Raw genomic sequence first — 19,744 nt, 5'->3', positions numbered from 1 at the left:
ATAAAGTCACTGTTATAGATCAGAGCTTCTTTCTGTGTATGGGTTGTGGTCTTTGGGGGGCGAGGGAACCACACGAGGTTCTACTCACAAATCTCTTGCTCTGGAACAAATAGCAGTGGTACATGTTGGCCGCAGGGTGTTTGGCGATGAAGCCGAAGACTTTGGGCGAGGAGGGCAGGACGGCACAAAAGGACACGGAGGTCAAAGGGCACGTGTACAGCATGTACTGGGGGGGGGGGTAGAGTATGTGATACACAGAGGGGTTTGTGTGGAATTTTCTGTTTGCTGTTTTCCGTTTCTTACCTTGGTTTTGTTTTTCAGTAAGTCTATCCCGCTGGGTGACAGGAACAGGTGAACTCTCGTCGTCTTTGGAGCCTTTTTCATCAAGTCTTGATCTGGCGTCTGGAGGAAATGAACAAAAAAAGAAAAATACATACTGTAACAACCACATTATAATCAATAATAATAATAGCTAATAATCCATATTTCTTGTTTCCACACTTCATTGTGTTTTCTTTCAATGACTGTTTGTGTAAAACTTACAAACAGTCTTCATGTCCCAAAAACAAATGAGCACACACTTAGACACTAGAAACGAGAAACCAAAAGGACGAATAAAACCTGGCACACACACATATATATCCTTACTTAATAATATTGTTGTTATTATTATTTATAACAAGAACATTAATACAAAAACAATAACATTAAATCCATATTCTATCAAATAAATAAATATATAACACCATCCAAAATGGAGTAAACCAAAAATCACATCCAAAGGGTAAACCATATATGTACTGTACAAAATATCTTACATTTTTACTGTTTTTCCTATTGGAATAAAGTGACAGTCTGTACATAATGACTGTGTGTGTGTGGGGGGGGGATAATAATAATAATTATTATGATAATAATAATAATTATAATAATAATAATAATAATAATAATGATGATAAACCACTATGTCTGCAGCATGATAGAGAATGACAGAGAGAATTATACTGTGATAATTAAACATTGAGAGTGAATGAAGTTTTCATTCCATTACAAGATGTTCCCTTTATTTAAAAAAAAACAAGATCATGTACGAGCAGAGACTTATTTTTCATTTCTTACTGGGACTAAAAACACCACACGAAGATGGAGACAAATAAGTCAAGTCAGTCAAGTCACATGTTATTTATAAAGCTCATTTCATACTTGGGCAACACAATGCGCTTTACAAAGAAATACAATCAAAGAAAGAATATAGTTTTCAGCTAGACATTTCAAAAGAATGCCCCTGAAACAACAGCAACAACAAAAGCAGCAGCAACAACAGCAGCAGCAACAACATCAAAAACAACAACAAAAACAATGACAACAGCAGCAGCAGCAGTAGCAACAACAGCAGCAGCAACAACAACAACAACAGAAAACAACAACAGCAGCAACAACAGCACAAGCAGCAACAACAGAAACAACAACAGAAACAGCAGCAACAACAAAAACAGCAGCAACAACAGAAACAACAACAGAAACAGCAGCAACAACAGAAACAGCACCAAGTTCAAGTGATTATTTGTCACATACATATACATACGGTCATACATATATGCAGTGAAATGTCATGACACCCGGTGATTACGCACAATAAGCTCTATAAGATTTAAAAGTACTAAAAAACTACAAAATGTGCGTAATCGACACAAGGCGCTCACACAGGCAGCCGCAAGGGGAGGCGCCACAATTGCGACTCTGGGTTCTATAATTATGTAATAGAATGAATTGACTGCGTTGTATTAAATATACATTTAAATCCTCCTAAATGAAGTAGCAATAAGTAGCAACAAGAGTAGCAGCAACAGAAACACCAACGACAGCAGAAGAAACAACAACAACAAAAACAACAACAAAAATTTTAATAAATTAATAAAAAATAACACAAGATGGAGGCCGGAAGTGCTGACCTTCAGGCTCTGTGCTGCCTCCTGCAGCATCTGTGTACCTGCAGGGCGGAGCACCTCCACCCGCCCCAAAAACTGTAAGGACACACACACACACACACACACATTATTGTTACTGTTGTCTTTTACTCGTTCAGATTCAGATACATATTTGAGATTTGTGGCACTAATTTCTATATTTATTCAATAAAACTGAAAATAAACTCAAAAGGCACATAATCAAAAGGTAGTACTTTTTCAGTGTTTAATTTTACTAGTTACCATCAACAATACTACATATATATATATATATATATATATATATATATATATATATATATATATATATTATTTACACACACATATATTGCATATGTTACCTTTACGGAGAATTCAATCTCGTTGTCATCTTCAGAAATGTCACTCATCTTAAGGTGTTGTTCCAAAAATCAACCCCGACTGGCAGAGAAATACAACACACAGACCAACACACGCCTCGGATTGATCACCATAATGAGCAAGATTTTGAAGTACTTATTAAAAAAAAGACTATAATAAAAATCTTACCTTTATGAATATACTGATACCGACATGAAAAACCTTCCCTCGCTGTTCAACTGATGGACGGGTGTAAAGTCGACAGCAGGTAATAAGTAACTGGCATCTCTTCCTTATTGCTCTATTATGAGGCCTGAGTTGGTTCACTAGTACTACCTGGCAATGTAGTATCGAAAATGCAATAAAAAAAAAAAAATTAAAAAAAAAAATATATATATATACTGTATATAAACTGTAATAGAGTAAATACAGCATATATCAATAACTTCATTTAATGTAAATATAACTGCTATCACGAGGTAACTTCAGAGCTTGTTTGCCAAATATAATGTAAAGAGCAATTATTGACATGTAAGATTCTACAATGTAAATAGCCTTCATTTCGTTAGGATTGCAGTGCAATTTGTGTGTTTATAGTGCAAGTTGAATTTGAATTGCTCTTTATTATTGGATATGAAATTCCAGTATGTCATTGATGCTGCAAAACTAGAATTTCACATTGGGGATTAATAAAGTACCTTTATCTTTATTATTATGGATGTGTGGTGACCCCTAACGGGAGCAGCCGAAAGAAGATCTTTATTATCATAGATTATTGTTGTGTATTTGCAGTACAATTTCACATTTATTATTTAGATGACATTTACTTCCTGCTTACCTGTAAGTAATTAAGGTGTAGGAATGTAAGTGTCAAATAAACAGAAAATGCCATATTATCAAAGTATTTGAGCAGAAACTAAAAATAAATGTTTAAGTTATTTCATAATGATGTCTTTCTTATTCAAACAAAAATGACAAGACAAGCAACATTTCACCATTCACTGATCTCATTTATTGTTTACATTGAAGCACTGGCAATGCTTGGTTATAATTACTAGTGCGTGGTGGAAAACCAAACAAAAGAGCGCTGTCAAATGCAAAATATCTGTGATCCCAAGGCCCGAAACAGACAGAGTGAAAGTACAGAGTTTACCTTCCAAATACTCAAATCTAGAAACAGTTCAGAGGAATATGAAAGTACAGAACGACCTTCGATCCAATATTTTAAGAGCGCCCATTCCATCACGTCTCACTGTACGTCAGTTGATCCTTCAAACAGCAAAACCAGGCTAAAACTCTCCGCTCCCCAGGGATTGGAAATGCACTTTCATTTAAGCAGCAGAGTATTTCAGGTAGGACGTGGGTGTAGGTACAGGTTCTGAACGTTCTGCTGTTTATAAACGTAACGTTATCTGTCTGCTTTGGGCTGATCTGTGAGTGCGGGGAAAGGGGAGAGGAAAGTGAGGCAGATCGAATGCAGATGGGGAGGTCGGGGGGTTCCTTTTCAGTTTTATCGAATGTGCGTCAGGCGGAGGGAGAATCTGGAGATGAATGAACAGAACGTCACCTCCCGGTCCAGATAGAGACGGGCAGCGCAGACTTTGCCGATCAAGACGATCCCTGGAGGCAAATTAACTGAGAATGTATCAGTAGCAGAGGGGTGCCGTGAAGCTGGGCGCCTCCACCCTGAGCGGCTCTATACGGGAGCGGGGTGAGGTCCGGGTGGAGCTTAGGAGTCGTTGACGGACATGCTCTCCACGGCGCCCTGCAGCCCCATGTCTCCCGCCTGCTTCTTCTTCTTCCCTGCATCCTGCTGCTTCTTGGACTTCTTGGTCACCTCCTGGTCGATGGGCGCCGGCTTCACGAACTTGATCAACTCCGTCATATCTGGGGGGATGGGGGTTTAAAGTTTTAACTTGATGAATGCATGTGAACAAGTGCGGTCGTTCAAAGTTTGTCTAGAGACCTGCTGTTTTTAGACACCTGAATCACCAGATAGATAAGAGAACAATTTATTGATTTGATTATTGAAGTTCAGGACAGGGCAAGTCAAAAAGAGATAAAATGAAATTTAGGTGCAAATACAAACAGAATTTAACAAGGAGTAGCAGTTGTACAGCTGACCACGTTAACTAGTGAACCCAATATGAGCAGGTGGCAGCCACGCTAAAGTCAAGTTTGTTATATATAGTAGGATGGTATAGTAGTATGTAGTAAATAGTGCATAGTAATGATATGTAATGATGGTACAGTGGAAAACGTATGTGGATAAACACTAAACTTGGGCGATCGTGCAAAATTTCAATCATCTAATCGCTCCACCCAGCGATCGTCGATAGACATTTCTACCAGGAAGGGGATGCATGTGCATAGAACGGAATGTATGGTCCTAGTTGATTCAGACAATACACTTGGCAATGTGGGCTAGAAGAACATATAAAGTCACATATACTACGAGAGGGAAAACATCACCGCCATTTTTTTATGTGCAATACAAGAACACTTTTACACAATGAATAGGGCTGTGCAATGTGGCCAAAGCCTTTTATCCCGATATCGGTTATTTCATATCTTGACAACAATTTATATTGCAATATAGCATGTATTCAATTAATCTTCTTCTTCTGGCTGCTCCCGTTAGGGGTCCCCACAGCGGATCAGCTGCCTCCAATAACTTCTGTTCCGCGCATCTTTCTACCTTACCCGTATTCAATTAATAAATAGTTGACATTAAAAAATAAAGTTATTTCTCTATCTCATCATCTCTCGAACACGGTAAACAGAACTTACACCGTTTCAGTGCTCGACGGGATTTTTCTTGGCATTAATCGATCAATGATTTAATCGTTAATCGGCCCAAGTACAATTAACGCTATGTTAATGTGTAATATTCTGGTATAACACATGTATCACCGTATTGTAAAACATATCCATAATATGGTAAAATGGCAGTATAGTAATAATGAACAACAACAGCATTATAATAACCCCAAATAGTAAAAAATAACTATAATAACTAACCAATACAACAAGAATTATACTATTACTATATAACAATAATGGCAATAAAAAAAATGTACTCAAGGGGGAGCTAAAGAGCACTTATTTCCCTGGTTCGCCACCTTAGGGGCTTCACAAGCCTCACACCCCTCTCCACCAAGGCCTTTTGAGGGTCGATTTGGAGATGGTGCCTAATCTCAAACCAGCCCTCAGATAGGAAAACTGGTACCAGGGCGGCCCCCACTTGGCTGCTGGTCTAGAACCAAGAACCGCTTACGTCAGGGGCCTGGGGCGGGGACAACCAAGGCCGACTAACACGTGACCACTTGAGCATGGACATGAAATCTAAACAGTGGTCCGTGGAGGAGAAACTCTCAAAACACTGAAGTGGACAAAGCAAGTGGACATATTTTATTAAATGTAATTAAAATATATATCATTTTATTGACTTGGAGTGCACTTTTTCTTTAAATTATTAGAACGCACAAGCTGCAAGATTGGGCTCATTCACTACCAAATAGTGCCGGTTTGCACCACAATTAAAATAATAACAATAATAATATATACTTAATTTCAGCGCTTACATAGACGTTTATCATGTTCATGTTATCACTCATTACCTAAGTAATGAAGTAAAGTAATAACTAAAGTAATAACTCTACCACAAAACATAAGCAATAATAATAATAATAATAATAATTGTCGCCCCATCCTGATGAAAAGGTAAAGACGTATGCAGCGGTCTGCAGTGACATAATGACGTGGCACTCTGTTCCGTTTTTCCAGTGGAAAAGCCAACGGGTTCTGAGAAGGTTTGCAAGTTAAACCAACTGTGGCACTAGCAGTGGCCCAGAACTAGAACTAGGTTTGTGTTGGTGGAAAGGAGGTGACTGTAAATGTGACTGGAATGTCAATATTCACCCTTTAAGTTTTAGTTTGGACTGAAAGTGTACAAACACTGAAGTTAGGAGCCTAAATGAGACTTATTTTCCTTTAGCAGCTATGCACTGCAATAAATGTGACCATTTCAGATTTTTAATCATTACTTTGGGACTTATGTAACTGTGCTCGGCAAACAGAGTCAGCCTCGACCACAAAGATGTCTCCGCTGAACACGTGAAGTTGAAGGTGACACAGGAGCTTATGGGAGCAACTTAAAATACTGAATCTGTAATTGGAGCCAGACACTTGAAAGTCTGGCTTCAGGCAAGTTGACTTAACCAATGCACACTTGAGAAAAGTGAAAAGGAAAAAACGATGCAGTGGATCTAAGGAGTAACATCGGCTGGAAAACCGAATTAGCATGGACACGACTGGATCACGTCGTGTGACTCGGCTGGCGCAGCTCACCGGGCGGCATGAAATCGCGGAGCTTCTCGGGGATGCGAATGCCCTCCTCCGTCTGGTAGTTCTCCAGGATGGCACACATCACGCGCGTGGTGGCGCACATAGTCGCATTCAGCATGTGCACAAAGTCAGCCTAACACACAGAGACGGGGGGAGTCAGTGGCTGTCCTGTGTATGTGTATATTACAATAATAAAATACTATTACTTCCTTAATATTTGTGCCCTCATTTATTGCCGCAGTTGCATCCAGGGGGGGGAAATAAAAGAAAAAAGATGAAAAATTGCTAAAATGTATAAAAAGAACTCCAAAAATAAAATACACGGCCCTATCAGTATCTTATGAAATAACCAGTGAAGCAGAAAAAGGAACTTAAATAGAAATGGTGAAAAACTAGAATCTTTGGGCATAAACAGAGCTTCACTGCTAATGCAAAGTTCCGACTGACTGTTCCAAACTGACTGACGGGGGTGGCACAGAACGACTTTTAATTTGTCAAAAACAAATTCTTCCTTTTTTGTTGTTTTTTAATTCCACAGCAAACATGCTGCTGTACTGAAGTAAAGTATTACCCCAGTGATTAAAATGTTGGGAAAAATAAAATAAAAGTTACATACTATAATTGAGATTTCTACTCTATGGATGAATATGGTGCCTAGCAACAAACCCCTCAGCAGAAAACAACCAGCATGGATTGGGTCTGTTCTTCCTCACCTTGTCCATCATCTTTTTGGTCTGGCCGTAGCGGATGCGGAGCCTCCGGGCCTGGTAGTCGGTGCAGTTGGAGCAGGAGACCAGCTCCCTGAAGGCCCCCGAGCCGGGGAACCAGGCCTCCAGGTCCAGCTTCTTACTGGCCGCGTGGTTCAGGGCGCCTGCCAAGGGAAAGACAGCGTTTACAAATAGTCCTGCTGCTTTATAAAGGAGACATGGAAGGATGCAGTTACTGGTAATGGATATCTGTCGGCATTTCACCGTTTATATAACAGTCTTTTATACATTTTCCTCCATAGCCTTTAGAATATAGATGTTTATGGAGCAGTTCAGTCCCATAAGAGTAGGGGTGTCACAATTCGATTTGACTTTCTTTCTTTGACTGTCACGATTCAATTTTAGATTTAAACATGTGTTTTTTTTCAGTACTGACGGCCATTGTTAGACTATTGAGTCATGAATTGAAAAGAAAAACTCAATAAGTACCTTTGAGTCCAGTCATATTAAATCATTATAAATAATGTCCTTTTTTGGAGTGGAATAAATATAAACAAAATATTTCACACAATTTCATAAATAAAATAAATGCTTGGGGGCCGTGAGGGCCGTCTCTTTTCAGTGAGACAGATCATCCGGCTCACTGAAAAGAGAATAACTTTTCAATGCACAGCAAGTGTGAAGTCTTATCATATCACAGCATCGTGTTCTGTTTGACATTATAATTTTATCTTTGATATCACAAACCAAATCATATCCATACCCTTAACTACTCTTATGGAGCGTGCACTGGTGCGCACCGGCACTTCTCACAAGCTGCCGGTCTCTGTTCTGCCCTCTCAAGTGGACAAAAGAAGTCTGTCAAAAGCTCTGCTTCAGCAATGCAGTACGCATTTTATTTTCAGATAATGTAACATTTGAGATCACATCTATGTCGGACAATATTACACAAAAAAAAAATTAAAATAAAAAATCAAGGGAACCTGCTTGTGATTTCCAAGTTCCAAATCCAATGCTCATTTCAATTGATTTCCGATTTTGAGTCGGAATTGTGACACCCCCGATAAAGAGGTTATAAGCTGGAGCCTCAGGTGTCATTCCTTAGGTCTAAGTTGCAGTGTGGGAGGAAACATGTAACTCTGCCTGGCTGAAAACCAATTCATTAATGAATATACAGAATCAATTTCCATTTTGAGCCTCTTGATACAGAGGCGTATGTTCACTGTTCACATTTTTTAGTCGGGGTGTCACGATTCCGATTCTAAACTGAGCTTTCTGAACTAAAGTTCAAATCTTCGAAATCACAAGCAGTCCGACATGGATCTTGACCGCTCCAACTCATTAAAATATGACATATTTTAATATATATTGATATGTTTTAATTTGTCCACTTGAGAGGGCAGAACAGAGACCGGCAGCTTGTGAGAAGTGCCGGTGCGTCCCAGTACACGCTCCGTAAGAGTAGTTAACGTTATGGATATGATTTGGTTTGTGATATCAAAGACAAAATTATAATGTTAAACAAAACACGACGCTGTGATATGATGAGTAGGATGAGGAAAAAAGTCAGATGATAGAAGAATGTACAGAACAGACGTGGAGGGGAAAAAAAGTCTCTTTTCAGGGAGCCGGATGATCTGTCGCTGACTTTTTGTCAAATCTTGAGGCTTATATTTAATTCTTATCATTAGGCTTATTGTACATTACCATTCTTGTCTTATCTTTAGGTTTATCTTTCTGGTTCACTGTCAGGTTTATTTCATTAGCTATTCTATGACCACATTTTTCCAGATTTTTACTGTTTTTAAGGTTAAATTTGTTGTTTATCATTAGGTTTAGCATACATTACCATATCTTTATTGTGTACAGTTGGTTAGGTTAGGTTTATTGTATTTATTGTGTATTTTCACATTTCCTTTGTTATATTTTTTTATTCTATTACTTTATCATTATATATTTAACACTGTCATTTCCCTCCTGGTATGTGTGAGTGGTATGAGTATGCATCTAATTTATATTTGTGATTCCAATGGAAATGTTCAAAGTCAAATGCGTTGGCAGCCACCACCCAGAACACAACCACACCTCTCCAGACTCAGCCGGCTCACAGTTGTCTTCCTAAATGCTTTCGCAATAAGATTTTCTATAGATACGCCCAACTCAAGTCAGCATTCTTCGTGTGACTCACCAGACACGATGTTGACAATGCGATACGGAATTCCTAACGACTGGTAGAACTCCTCCGCCGTTCCGATCATCTCGTCGAACATCTCCCACGACTTGTTGTCGTGGGGGGAGGAGTACACAAACTGTTCGATCTGAAAGAAGAAGGGCGTGAAGATGAATGGAATGCAGGCAAAGTCATACTTTGTTGAGATCCACACAAATACAAAAATCTCTTTGTCGCGTTTGGCGAATTGCATTAATCCGTTCCAACAGGAGGGTTCAACATATCAAGAAGGAAATATAAGTCAGCGCAAAAGTACTTGTGGAAAAAAAAACCTCTGCATTTAATCATCCAGCGCTTATTAGATCCCATATAAAAGTCACAAGGTGCCTGCTATGTATTTAAATATAGAGCCTTCGCCTCACGTACAGTACTTCGTAGAGGGGCAACACAGGATTCGAATCGTTTCACGGTTTTGAGTCACGGATCGCATGATTTTCCGATTCAGCAAAAAAAAGAAAAAAAAAAAAAAAGAGACAAAAATAACTTTGATTTACATTTATTCTGTAAATGAATGTTGAATGTTATTCTCCCTTGTAAGTCGCTTTGGATAAAAGCGTCTGCTAAATGACTAAATGTAAATATAAATGTAAATCAAATGTTAACCACTTACAGCAACAAACCTTTGCCCATGCTCTTAAATGCAAACAACATACAATATTTCCAATGTTTAAATAAAATCTTCAAATAATCAAAATATTCAGTAATAAATTGATAAGTTAAAGTGCAGTATGAGCCACGATACCTTTTTCCTTTAAACATGGTAGTGAATGAAATATTAAACATGATTAGATCCGCCGCCAGTAACTGAATTTAATTCCAATAAGTCACCAGTATAATGTTCAATTTCCCTCACATTCACAACAAACTAAGTTTCATGAAAATCGGTTCAGAATTAAGCGAGTTATAGTCGATTTTGTAGAAAAGTCTGCATCTCCCAATACACATTGAATTTGATTACTTTCGGATGTTGTCTCCTCCAATATGGTGGAGGAGCAGACGCAGAGCAGCCAAATACAGCAGCTCATTCACAACATGGCGTAAAGTAGCAGTAACATAGCACAACACACCGTCAAGCAATCATTGCACTTCAGAGTAAGGTTGCCGCAGTTACCGATTACATTATTTGCCGTTTTTTTTTTGTTTTTTTTAGAAACAAAACCCATTTAGTTCATCTGCGCCAACGTTCAAATGAAAAATAAATTCTAATTTGTAAAATACTAAGCATGTTATGAATACTTAGACAGACACTACAAAAGTGAAAGTGTCAGCTTTTGAGCGCACAGCAGAGTCGCAGCAGTCTGCTTATCAGGGGAGGAGAGGAGAGAAGGCCGTAGGAGACCTTAGATCAGGTGGAGTTCAGGACCTGTTTTCCTCCATCCCTAATTAGCGTTGTGACCTACGTAACGAGGACACTCCGCCTGTGGGCTACTACGTTCCGTTGCACCACTTAGTACTTTGCCTTCAGACACCTCACAAATGGTGGGGATTTTGAGGACAGCTTACAATAAGCTATAAATCACTAACCCAGGCAGGGGTGGGTGAGAAGATTAAGCAGTTAAATATGATAATCATCAGGAATTTTACACAATATTCAACATTCCAACTGAGGAGGTTTGTCGCAGACCAGCGTCTTCGAGACCAAAGATGATGTTCTCATGTGAAACTTAGGCCACAAAATAGCTTTTGCCCGGAAACACACCTTCTCGAACTGGTGCACACGGAATATCCCACGGGTGTCCCTGCCGTGGGAGCCCACTTCCTGCCGGAAGCAAGTGGAGAACCCGGCGTAGCGCAGCGGCAGGTCTTCGGGCTTGAGCCACTCGTCCCTCAGGAAGGCGGCAATGGGCTGCTCCGACGTGGCGATCAGATACTTCTCGTCGATGGAGCTGTCGTCGGACTTCTCGCTGCCCTTTCCAATCACCTGAAGCAAGCAAGCACATGCGGATTAAACTTCTTGGCTTTAGAGATGTAGATTAAAGACCAAACTACTATCTTTACCAACTTTTGGACCCAATTATTAAATGATTCAAAAACTGAAAGAGGAGATCTGTTCATTTTGTGCAATTTCATATTTCCTGATGGGAATGTTTGGAACCTTTAAAAGAGTAAGTGTTATTTTCGTCACTTTCAATGTAAATAATATTGATCAAAATAATAAAGTTATTGTGACTGTAGAAGAGCCTTAAAACTTGTTTTCTTTTTTTTTTTTTAACGTCGGGCAAAGGTTGAGTTGAGCGGAGTGACAGACACCCTTGTGTAATGCTAATTGCTATCTCTCCAGTAATAGATACCAGTTTTTATCATTAATAAAAGATGATAGAGGCCATTTTCATGGTGAACTCTCAACGCCATTAAACCTTTCAACATCTGTAAAGACCGATTGTGAGATTTGCAGATATGCAGAAATAAAATAACCAAAATCCACGTGTACAGGAAAATGCCATTATAAGTGGCATTATCATTGCAAAAAGATTAAATACATTTACATTTCTTCATTTTAGTAATGCAAATTTAGACCAAAATTACTACACAGCGTAGACCATATAAAGAGCAGATGGCATACTGATATATTGAGCAAATTTACAGGTAATGTACATTGATTTTCTTTTAAGAAAAACGCATTTTAATTTCAGTTTGACTTAAACAACCTCAAGATCCCAACAACTGTGTGGTGTCTTTACAAAAACAATAATCTTAATCTTTCAATTAATTCATATTTACACTGCATTTATTCAAGGTCGATCAAAAGCATAAAAGTCAACAGCGACGCGCACCTTGTAGAGCTCATCGTCAAACTGGCTGAGCTGAGCCACCTCCTGCATGACCTCCTTCCTCATGAAGAAGGGGGTGTAGAGCATGGTGTAGCTCTTGCTGTGGAGGATCCTCATAGCATAGTTGATGAGTGCCTGTTCCAGGAACACCAGAGGCCCCTGGGGAGAGCGTCTGGATTAAGCACCTGGATACTCAAATGATCCACTTTTGTTGTCGTTATAAAATGCACGATCATTTGCAGGGAACTATTCATTGTTCCTCTAGCACATTCATGGCAGGGCTTGGAAGGCATACAGAGAATTTAGTCACACTGACAACTCCAACAACTCTCTTGCCAACCAAATTTTTCTCATGTCACTATGTTGGGAAATGTTTTCCCCTCTGTGGCCATAAGCAGTCTCCTTAAAAAAACACTACAACAACCAGTTGGCAACTCCAATTAACATGCTTCCTCTTCATCAAATCATCGCTCTTGATTCAAAACAAACCTGGGTAAGCATGGGCAAGTTGATCTTTTTCCGCCATTAAACACGTGAACTTGTGATATTGAGTGGAGATCGTATGGTTCAGCTCTAGTTCAAAGTGCAAATCAGACATGGAAAAGTTTCCCCATCATTACCAATGTACTAGACAACAAATACAGTTTATACAGATAGAGCTTATATAGAGGTTGATTCATCACCTGCCAGGTCTCTTTTGTTTTGAATAAGCCTCTACCTGCAAACCCTGCTCTGTTAGGGCTTGTTTTTGAGCCAACACTTTAAAACGGTTTCAAGCATGAAATTGGGAACTGAGCCACTTTCTGCTCAGGGTGTCCACAGGTATGATTATTACCACTTTAAATTAAATTCAAGACCAAACTTACGATGGAAATACACACCAAAAGTGAAAATACTCTTTCCAAGTAATCACATTGATGTAAAATGACAATAACTGGTTGAGTTTTAAAACATTGTCCAAATGTGTTTATCAATCTGAAAAGAAATGACAAAAATATCATCATTGTCCTAAAGTATTTATTATTACAATATTGCCATGACATTTAATATCAGCTGACAACCCAGAAATCAAAATTGACAGATTTGTGCGCAAACCAAACCTGTTGGCTAGGACTGAAAGATGAATCCAATTCAAATTGACATCACAATATAGTAGAACACCACTTTCAAGTCACAAAGGCTGCTATTTAAAAAAAAAAAAAAAAAAAAAAAAAAAGAAATATTTTTGTTATACAATCTAACCAATATGGCTGTCAACATTGGCCGAGGTACCGGCCCTCTGACGCTCTCGGTGCGCGGGGCACCCGTTGCTGGGGGGTTCGGGCTGTGGGTGGGGGTGCCGTCTGCTGCCCTCTGTTCTGTAGTCCGCATGCTCGGCAGCTGGGGGCTGACCAGGGGCCTGATGGGGGCGCGGAGCTGCCCAATATGACGGAAGTGCATGGCGGACGCTCTGCGCCCTTGGCTGATCGCTGTAGGTTGGCTGCCACCAGGTACTTGAGGTGGGCGCACTGGGGCGCGGTTGGATTCGGGTCTGCATGGTTGCTCCCTGGACTGCTGTGCCCCTGGATCCATCCGGTCGCAACTCGCCTATCTCTCCCAGTGCGGGAGGCGGGGTGTGTACCATCGAGGTGCCCCGCGCTGGGCAAACGCTTCTACGTGTATGGGCACTTGGCACTCATGCCAGGCAGGGCGTCTGGTCGGCTGCGTTGGGGCGGGCCTTCCCCTTGTGCAGGGCGTGGGGGTCCTGCCGGCTCGCCCGTGGAGCAGGCAGCTCGGGCGGGGTGTTGGTCTGTCGCCGTGTGGCCGTGATCCGGGCCCGCGGTCCGTGCCATGAGCCCGTGGCCCGGGTTCTGTGCCGGCGGCTGTGTATTGTGCCTGCACCCGGGGGTTGGTTGTATGTGTGCGCCCCTGGGGTGCAGGGTCTCCTCGTGCTCCCTGGGACTGGATCATGCTGCTCGGGGCTGGGCCCGGGGGTTGCTCCACGGCCCTCTGGCTTCTCTGGGGGCCCGGGGGTCTTCTGTGGCCGCAGGGCAGGGTACCCGTGGATTTCCTGCAGCTGAAAGATGTCCACGGGCTGTGGTGTTCGGGGGGCTTCGGGGCCCCTTCTGCTGCTTGGAGGCGCTGCGACATACCGACCTTCTACACCAGTACAAATGGGGATAAGTCATGTACACTCACTGGTGGACACCTCACACACACACACACACACACACACACACACACACACACACACACACACACACACACACACACACACACACACACACACACACACACACACACACACACACACGCGCACACACGCGCGCACACACACGCGCACACTCGCGCGCTTCAAGTGCACCCCAGCACCGTCCTGGTTGCATTCCTCTCCTTCCTCCCTCATTTGTGGCCATAATTATGACAGGAAGAGGCCACGTGACCAGTTGTAGTTCCAGTTTTCCTGGACCTTATTCACTGTTTTTCAATACATGTCATCCAATGTTCATGTTTTTGTGTAAATGTTGCATGTTTCTATGCTTATTTGTCTCACCGTGGTGAGACAAATAAACATGAGTAGTGATCAGTTGTTTATAGACCCAAACATGATAAATAGTTCTCCAAAGAGGGGGGTTGGTGGTGGCTCTCCATAACCAAAAACTGTGCTCTTGTCATTCTACAGGTCGTCCACAGGACAGAGTTAATGCGGCAGTTCTTGATGATTAAAGAATTATTAAAGAGTTGCATTGCAGGTTGAGAACTTGAACTCCACTTGCAGACTAACTCTGTCCTGAATGCAATGGCATAAAAATGCTCAGTGTTGTATGCCCAGCATGCTGACAGCACAGGTTAAAAAAAGAAAACTTTTTTTTTTTTTTTTTTTTTTTAAACCTTTGCCAATAATCATCTTAAAATTTTCCTTCTAAAAAAACAAAAAAACATAACACATAAGTTTGTACATATTATAATATCTATTAAAATTTTTAAGTTACATTTTGACCAACTTTCGGACTGTGTCCGAGCATTAAGCTGTCAGGGCTTGCTCACTTGCATGCACAGAGGATGTATGTGGACGTATGTGCCCAACATTTTTACAACAAACAATTAATTTCTGCTGAAACACTGCATATTTTTATTTTCGAATTTGAATTTTAAGGTTCGAACAATTACAAGCCTTGAAGTTAAATCGATCAGTCAATATTCTACTGTGATTGAAGTTTTTTTTACAATACAATAGTTAAATAAAGATATGTTACTAATATCAATTCAGAAATCAATTCATCTAATTTCATCATAACATGTAGGTGTAGCCTACAGGAAAGAGCAGTTTATATTTTGACTGTATCCAGTGTTGTCTTGGTCATAATATAGAAAGATGTATTGCTTGTGTAAAGTGAATAATACAGAAGATAAGGAACTTAAAAATAAAAAAATAAAATAATAATAATAATAATAATAATAATAATAATAATAATAATCGCTTATTAAATCTCAATGCAATATTGGACTTGGAAAACAATACAAATAAATAAAATAAAATTGCACTTTGATTATTTTCCCAAATCGTTTAGCCCTACTTTTGGCTGTGTATTTCCCATCATAACAACCATGGTAACATCCTTGTTAGCAGTGGAAAGAGTGGAGCAGAAATGGGCAATTAGAGTGCTCTGGGGCCCATACATCCTCCCTGCGCTTCACACTCTGCATGTACGATTCCACCTCTGCAGTTTGCTTCGCAAGCATTTCCAAGCGCCGGCTTTAACCAACACCACTAATCCTTATTCTCGAGCCATTTGTCGTTAAACTTGCATTTTCCCATTTCCATAAATGAACGAGCGGGCTGGCTAGCAAGGCCTTAGTTAAATGTTGCAGACTCATTGTGCCATGTGATCTAAATACGTAAAGGGAGCGAAAATAGGGGCATTGCGTGCATACTGGAAATTCTCACGATGCTGACGTGACTTAACATTTAAGACCCATCTTATCTGAATTGAAGACAATTAATTACTTATTAAGGCCTTTTAATCAGTAAATGTGTATTTAAGATATTCTAAGACTTTTTTAGGACCTGCGGCCACCCTGCATGCACTCAGTACAAGACAAGAGATGTTAAGGTGCAGAGCTCGTACCTTGAGGAAGTAGCCCCTGCTCCCGGCCACGATGGCCCCCTTCTCCCCTTCGAAGCCGTCGATCATGACCACCAGGTCCACGTGGGAGTACTTCTTCTGTACGCTGCAGTCGCCCCAGGTACGCTCCACCTTGTTGTCAGCATCCTGCCCGGGGGGAAAATAAGACATCAGCGTGGGGTAGGGACATTAGGGAGCCGTCACAAAAAAGGGTCCGAAGGTCAAACCTGAGCAATGGCAGTAGAATGGTAGAATGGTAGAATGGACAGTAATTCACTTTTCTGTCGACCTTGTCGACAGAAAAGTGAATTACTGTGTAGACAGCGGTAACACCCGCCCATGGAAACAGAAAAACTAATCTGAAAATTGGCCTAGTGGGCTTGTAACTGGGCTGCTCCATCCTCAGCATCCTTCTCCCAATGTAACTCTCATCTCTCCTACACACGTGTCCAAACCATCTCAATATGGCCTCTCTCACTTTTCCACCAAACTGTCCAAACTGTGCTGTCCCTCTAATGTACTCATTCTTAATCCTGTCCATCCTTGTCACTCCCAATGAACAACAATGGAATGAATGGAACAATATCAATAAAGGTTTGTAAATATGCCAATGTGACACTATTTTACTCATTTTGTGTAACAGACATTTCAGTATTTATTTTTGCATACTCAGATGTCTTTTTGCAGGTTCAGGTTTGTAGGTTCATTAACTCGCTATGAGTTCAATCCGCAGAAGCAAATTTCCCCACTGAGTTTTGCATCGACTCAGAAAAAGGCGGGTCTAATAAATGTGATCATTTAGACGGATGAATACCATTTCCACTATTAATGAAACATACAGAAAAACTTCATATTAAAATAAAATTTTAATCAAAATAATACGTTTTGGTGAGGGAGCCCACAGCTCAAAAAGGTGCAGTCTTTTGATAAGAGCAGTAAGTAATTGGATAGTTTAGGGTGGATATAGTACATTTACATATGCTTCAAGGTTCTAACCGCCTTCCCTTTTATCTTGTCATTAACATACAGCATGCTGGCACTATCTGCACAAGTAGGCTCCAAGCCCAGCGGCCGAAAATCCCCTTTCTGCGCAACAAAAGTTCCAAATGTGAACCGACAGATGACACACTTCCGTGACATTCTCACACTTAAAGAATGTGAAAGAAACCGCAGTGTGGTGTATACACACAAAACATACACAAATAAAAAGTGTCAATCGTTTCTCTGGATTTGCAGCTCTTTCAGTGTTTCCAGGGTCTCTCACCTCGTCATTGCTGATGGGAACGGACGGGTGCAGGAGGTTGCCGAGCTCCCTCAGGTACTCGAAGCGCTCCGCCTCCAGCTTTATCCTCTCGCTGTCGCTCCGCTGCACCGCCTCGTCCACCAGAACGCGCACCTTCTTAATCTGGGTGACCGTCAGGGCCTGGCGCCACACGGGGAAACCCACGTTGGCGTTATTTCATTCATTTGTGCAGGGCATTTTTTGACACGGTCGTGCTTATTGATTGATCAAGTGACATGTGATCTTGGCGATAAGCTTCCTAGAACACACCGATAGTGTTTCGGCAGTTAGGGCCTCCAGGTTCTCAGCTTCTTCGGGAAGAGACTCATCCTCCCCGACCGGTTCCTTCTTCTGTACTCAAAAACATAAAACGTTAAAAATAAGATAAATTAATAAAGAAGAATTAAAAAAAAACACGAGGATGTGAAGTTGCTTTCTTCGGCGGTGCAACATTGATTTTGGGCGTGTATTGACCGCCCTCCGGTTCATTACCTTCATCTTCTCCCCGATGCTTTTGCTGCAGAGGTTCTTTGCCTTGTTGAGGTTGTCTGCGGTGAAGCGGCCTACAGGGGAACATTACAGAAAGTCACTCATGGAGCTCCACTTTCGCAATTGTGTCTGTTTGACGCAGCTGCGTGAACTGGACGACGACTTCCCTTGCCTCTAACGCAGTGATCAGCAAAAGGTGCATGTTTTTTTCTTTTGGTTTGATAGATGAACTATCACTCACTGTCCGCTGTCAGCTTGAGTGGCTCAAAACTAAAAAGGCGCACTTACCTAATTTTCATACTTTCAGTGATACATTTTGATGACTCATGATAACTGTATATTCATAACCCGGGAACAGCTGTTTGAGAGGACACTGTGTCCGACTACTGAAATGTAGGGCCCCCAACATGTCCATGTGGGACCCCCCAGGGCTCTGTACTCTAAACCATTACACATGTTACAATTGGGGGATAGTGTTTGGAAGTATTGAACTTGAACTTAAACATGGAAATATCTCTCTAAACTGTGATTGCAGGACGGACCGGTGGTGTCCTGGGAAGTGGGGTTCCTGCTGCGAATGGAGGGTCAAGACTAGTGGCTGCTGTTGGTTTCTATGTGAAACCCGGGGTTGTGGAGCCCTACCATGATAAAGGGCGATATAAATAAACTCCACTTTAATTGACAATAGACGCAAAACCGCCCGAGATTCCAGATCCCACTGCGGGGTGAGTTGTCAAGCCGCCCCCTGAGATTGCATCAGATTGCACGGGCTGCATTGGATGACGCACCGGTCTATGTGGCTCTGAAACACAGCAGCTAGCATTTCTTCCGGACTTACCCCGACTCCCAGCGTCGCCAAAGGGGTGATAATAAACGCGGGGAGGGTTAGCATGCGGAGGCGGTTCAACGACAGCAAGGCACCGCAACAATCTCGACAGTCTCCACACGGACTCCGCGTTTTAATTCAACGGGGCGGCGTTAGCTACCATAGCATGTTAGCACGCCGCACCGGAAAAGGTGCGGGACGCGGCCCCAAAAGACACTTACATTTTCTCCATTCCGTGTCCGCGTCGACGAGTTTATCCACGAGGGTGACATCCTTGAACCGCTTTCTCTGCGTCTCCCTGACAATCTCCGGGTCGCCGCCCTTGTCGGTGCGGAACAGGTCCAAGTCGAGCACCATCTTTGCACCACGCTGTCCGTCTGACGGAGGACGCTGAGCAGAGGGGGGAGTGTGGAGAGGCGACACGGCAACCCGGGTTGCCAAGTCTGCGCAGCCACAACGCATAACCTGTAATTCAGGATTTTTTTTTTTTTTTTTGATGGAATGAAATTCAGGCGTTACAACATCTTTTTTTATTTTCATTTTGTTGCTGTTACGCCTGAATTTCCTTCCACATACACACACACATATATATATATATATATATATATATATATATATATATATATATATATATATATATATATATATATATATGCTTTAAAAAATATATTATTATTTTT

At 41.3% G+C, this 19,744-nt stretch overlaps 1 protein-coding gene across 1 annotated transcript; it reads right to left on the bottom strand.

Moving 5' to 3' along the window:
• Window positions 1–3,304: 3,304 nt before the first annotated feature.
• sars1 (seryl-tRNA synthetase 1) lies at window positions 3,305–19,437 on the bottom strand. Its single transcript, XM_080015453.1, has 11 exons — window positions 19,286–19,437; window positions 18,242–18,312; window positions 18,020–18,100; window positions 17,732–17,890; window positions 16,471–16,614; window positions 12,365–12,520; window positions 11,290–11,511; window positions 9,549–9,678; window positions 7,367–7,524; window positions 6,657–6,786; window positions 3,305–4,193 (listed from the first exon to the last, which is right to left on the bottom strand). Exons 1-11 carry the CDS (start codon window positions 19,419–19,421, stop codon window positions 4,036–4,038), a joined length of 1,545 nt encoding a protein of 514 aa, XP_079871579.1. The 5' UTR covers window positions 19,422–19,437; the 3' UTR covers window positions 3,305–4,035.
• Window positions 19,438–19,744: the final 307 nt, after the last annotated feature.

Source organism: Zeus faber (genome assembly GCF_960531495.2).
Source record: "Zeus faber genome assembly, chromosome: 15".
Taxonomy (NCBI): Eukaryota; Metazoa; Chordata; class Actinopteri; order Zeiformes; family Zeidae; genus Zeus; species Zeus faber.
Note: the sequence above shows the minus strand (reverse complement) of the source record. Positions and strands in the feature narration are given on the sequence as shown.

Coding starts and splice junctions, on each gene's coding strand:
- sars1 (XM_080015453.1), bottom strand. CDS start 19,421: ATGGTGCTCGACTTGGACCTGTTCCGCACCGACAAGGGCGGCGACCCG. Junction 18,101..18,241: donor GCATCGGGGAGAAGATGAAG/GTAATGAACCGG, acceptor TTTTGAGTACAG/AAGAAGGAACCGGTCGGGGA. Junction 4,194..6,656: donor CCGCGATTTCATGCCGCCCG/GTGAGCTGCGCC, acceptor CCATCCCCCCAG/ATATGACGGAGTTGATCAAG.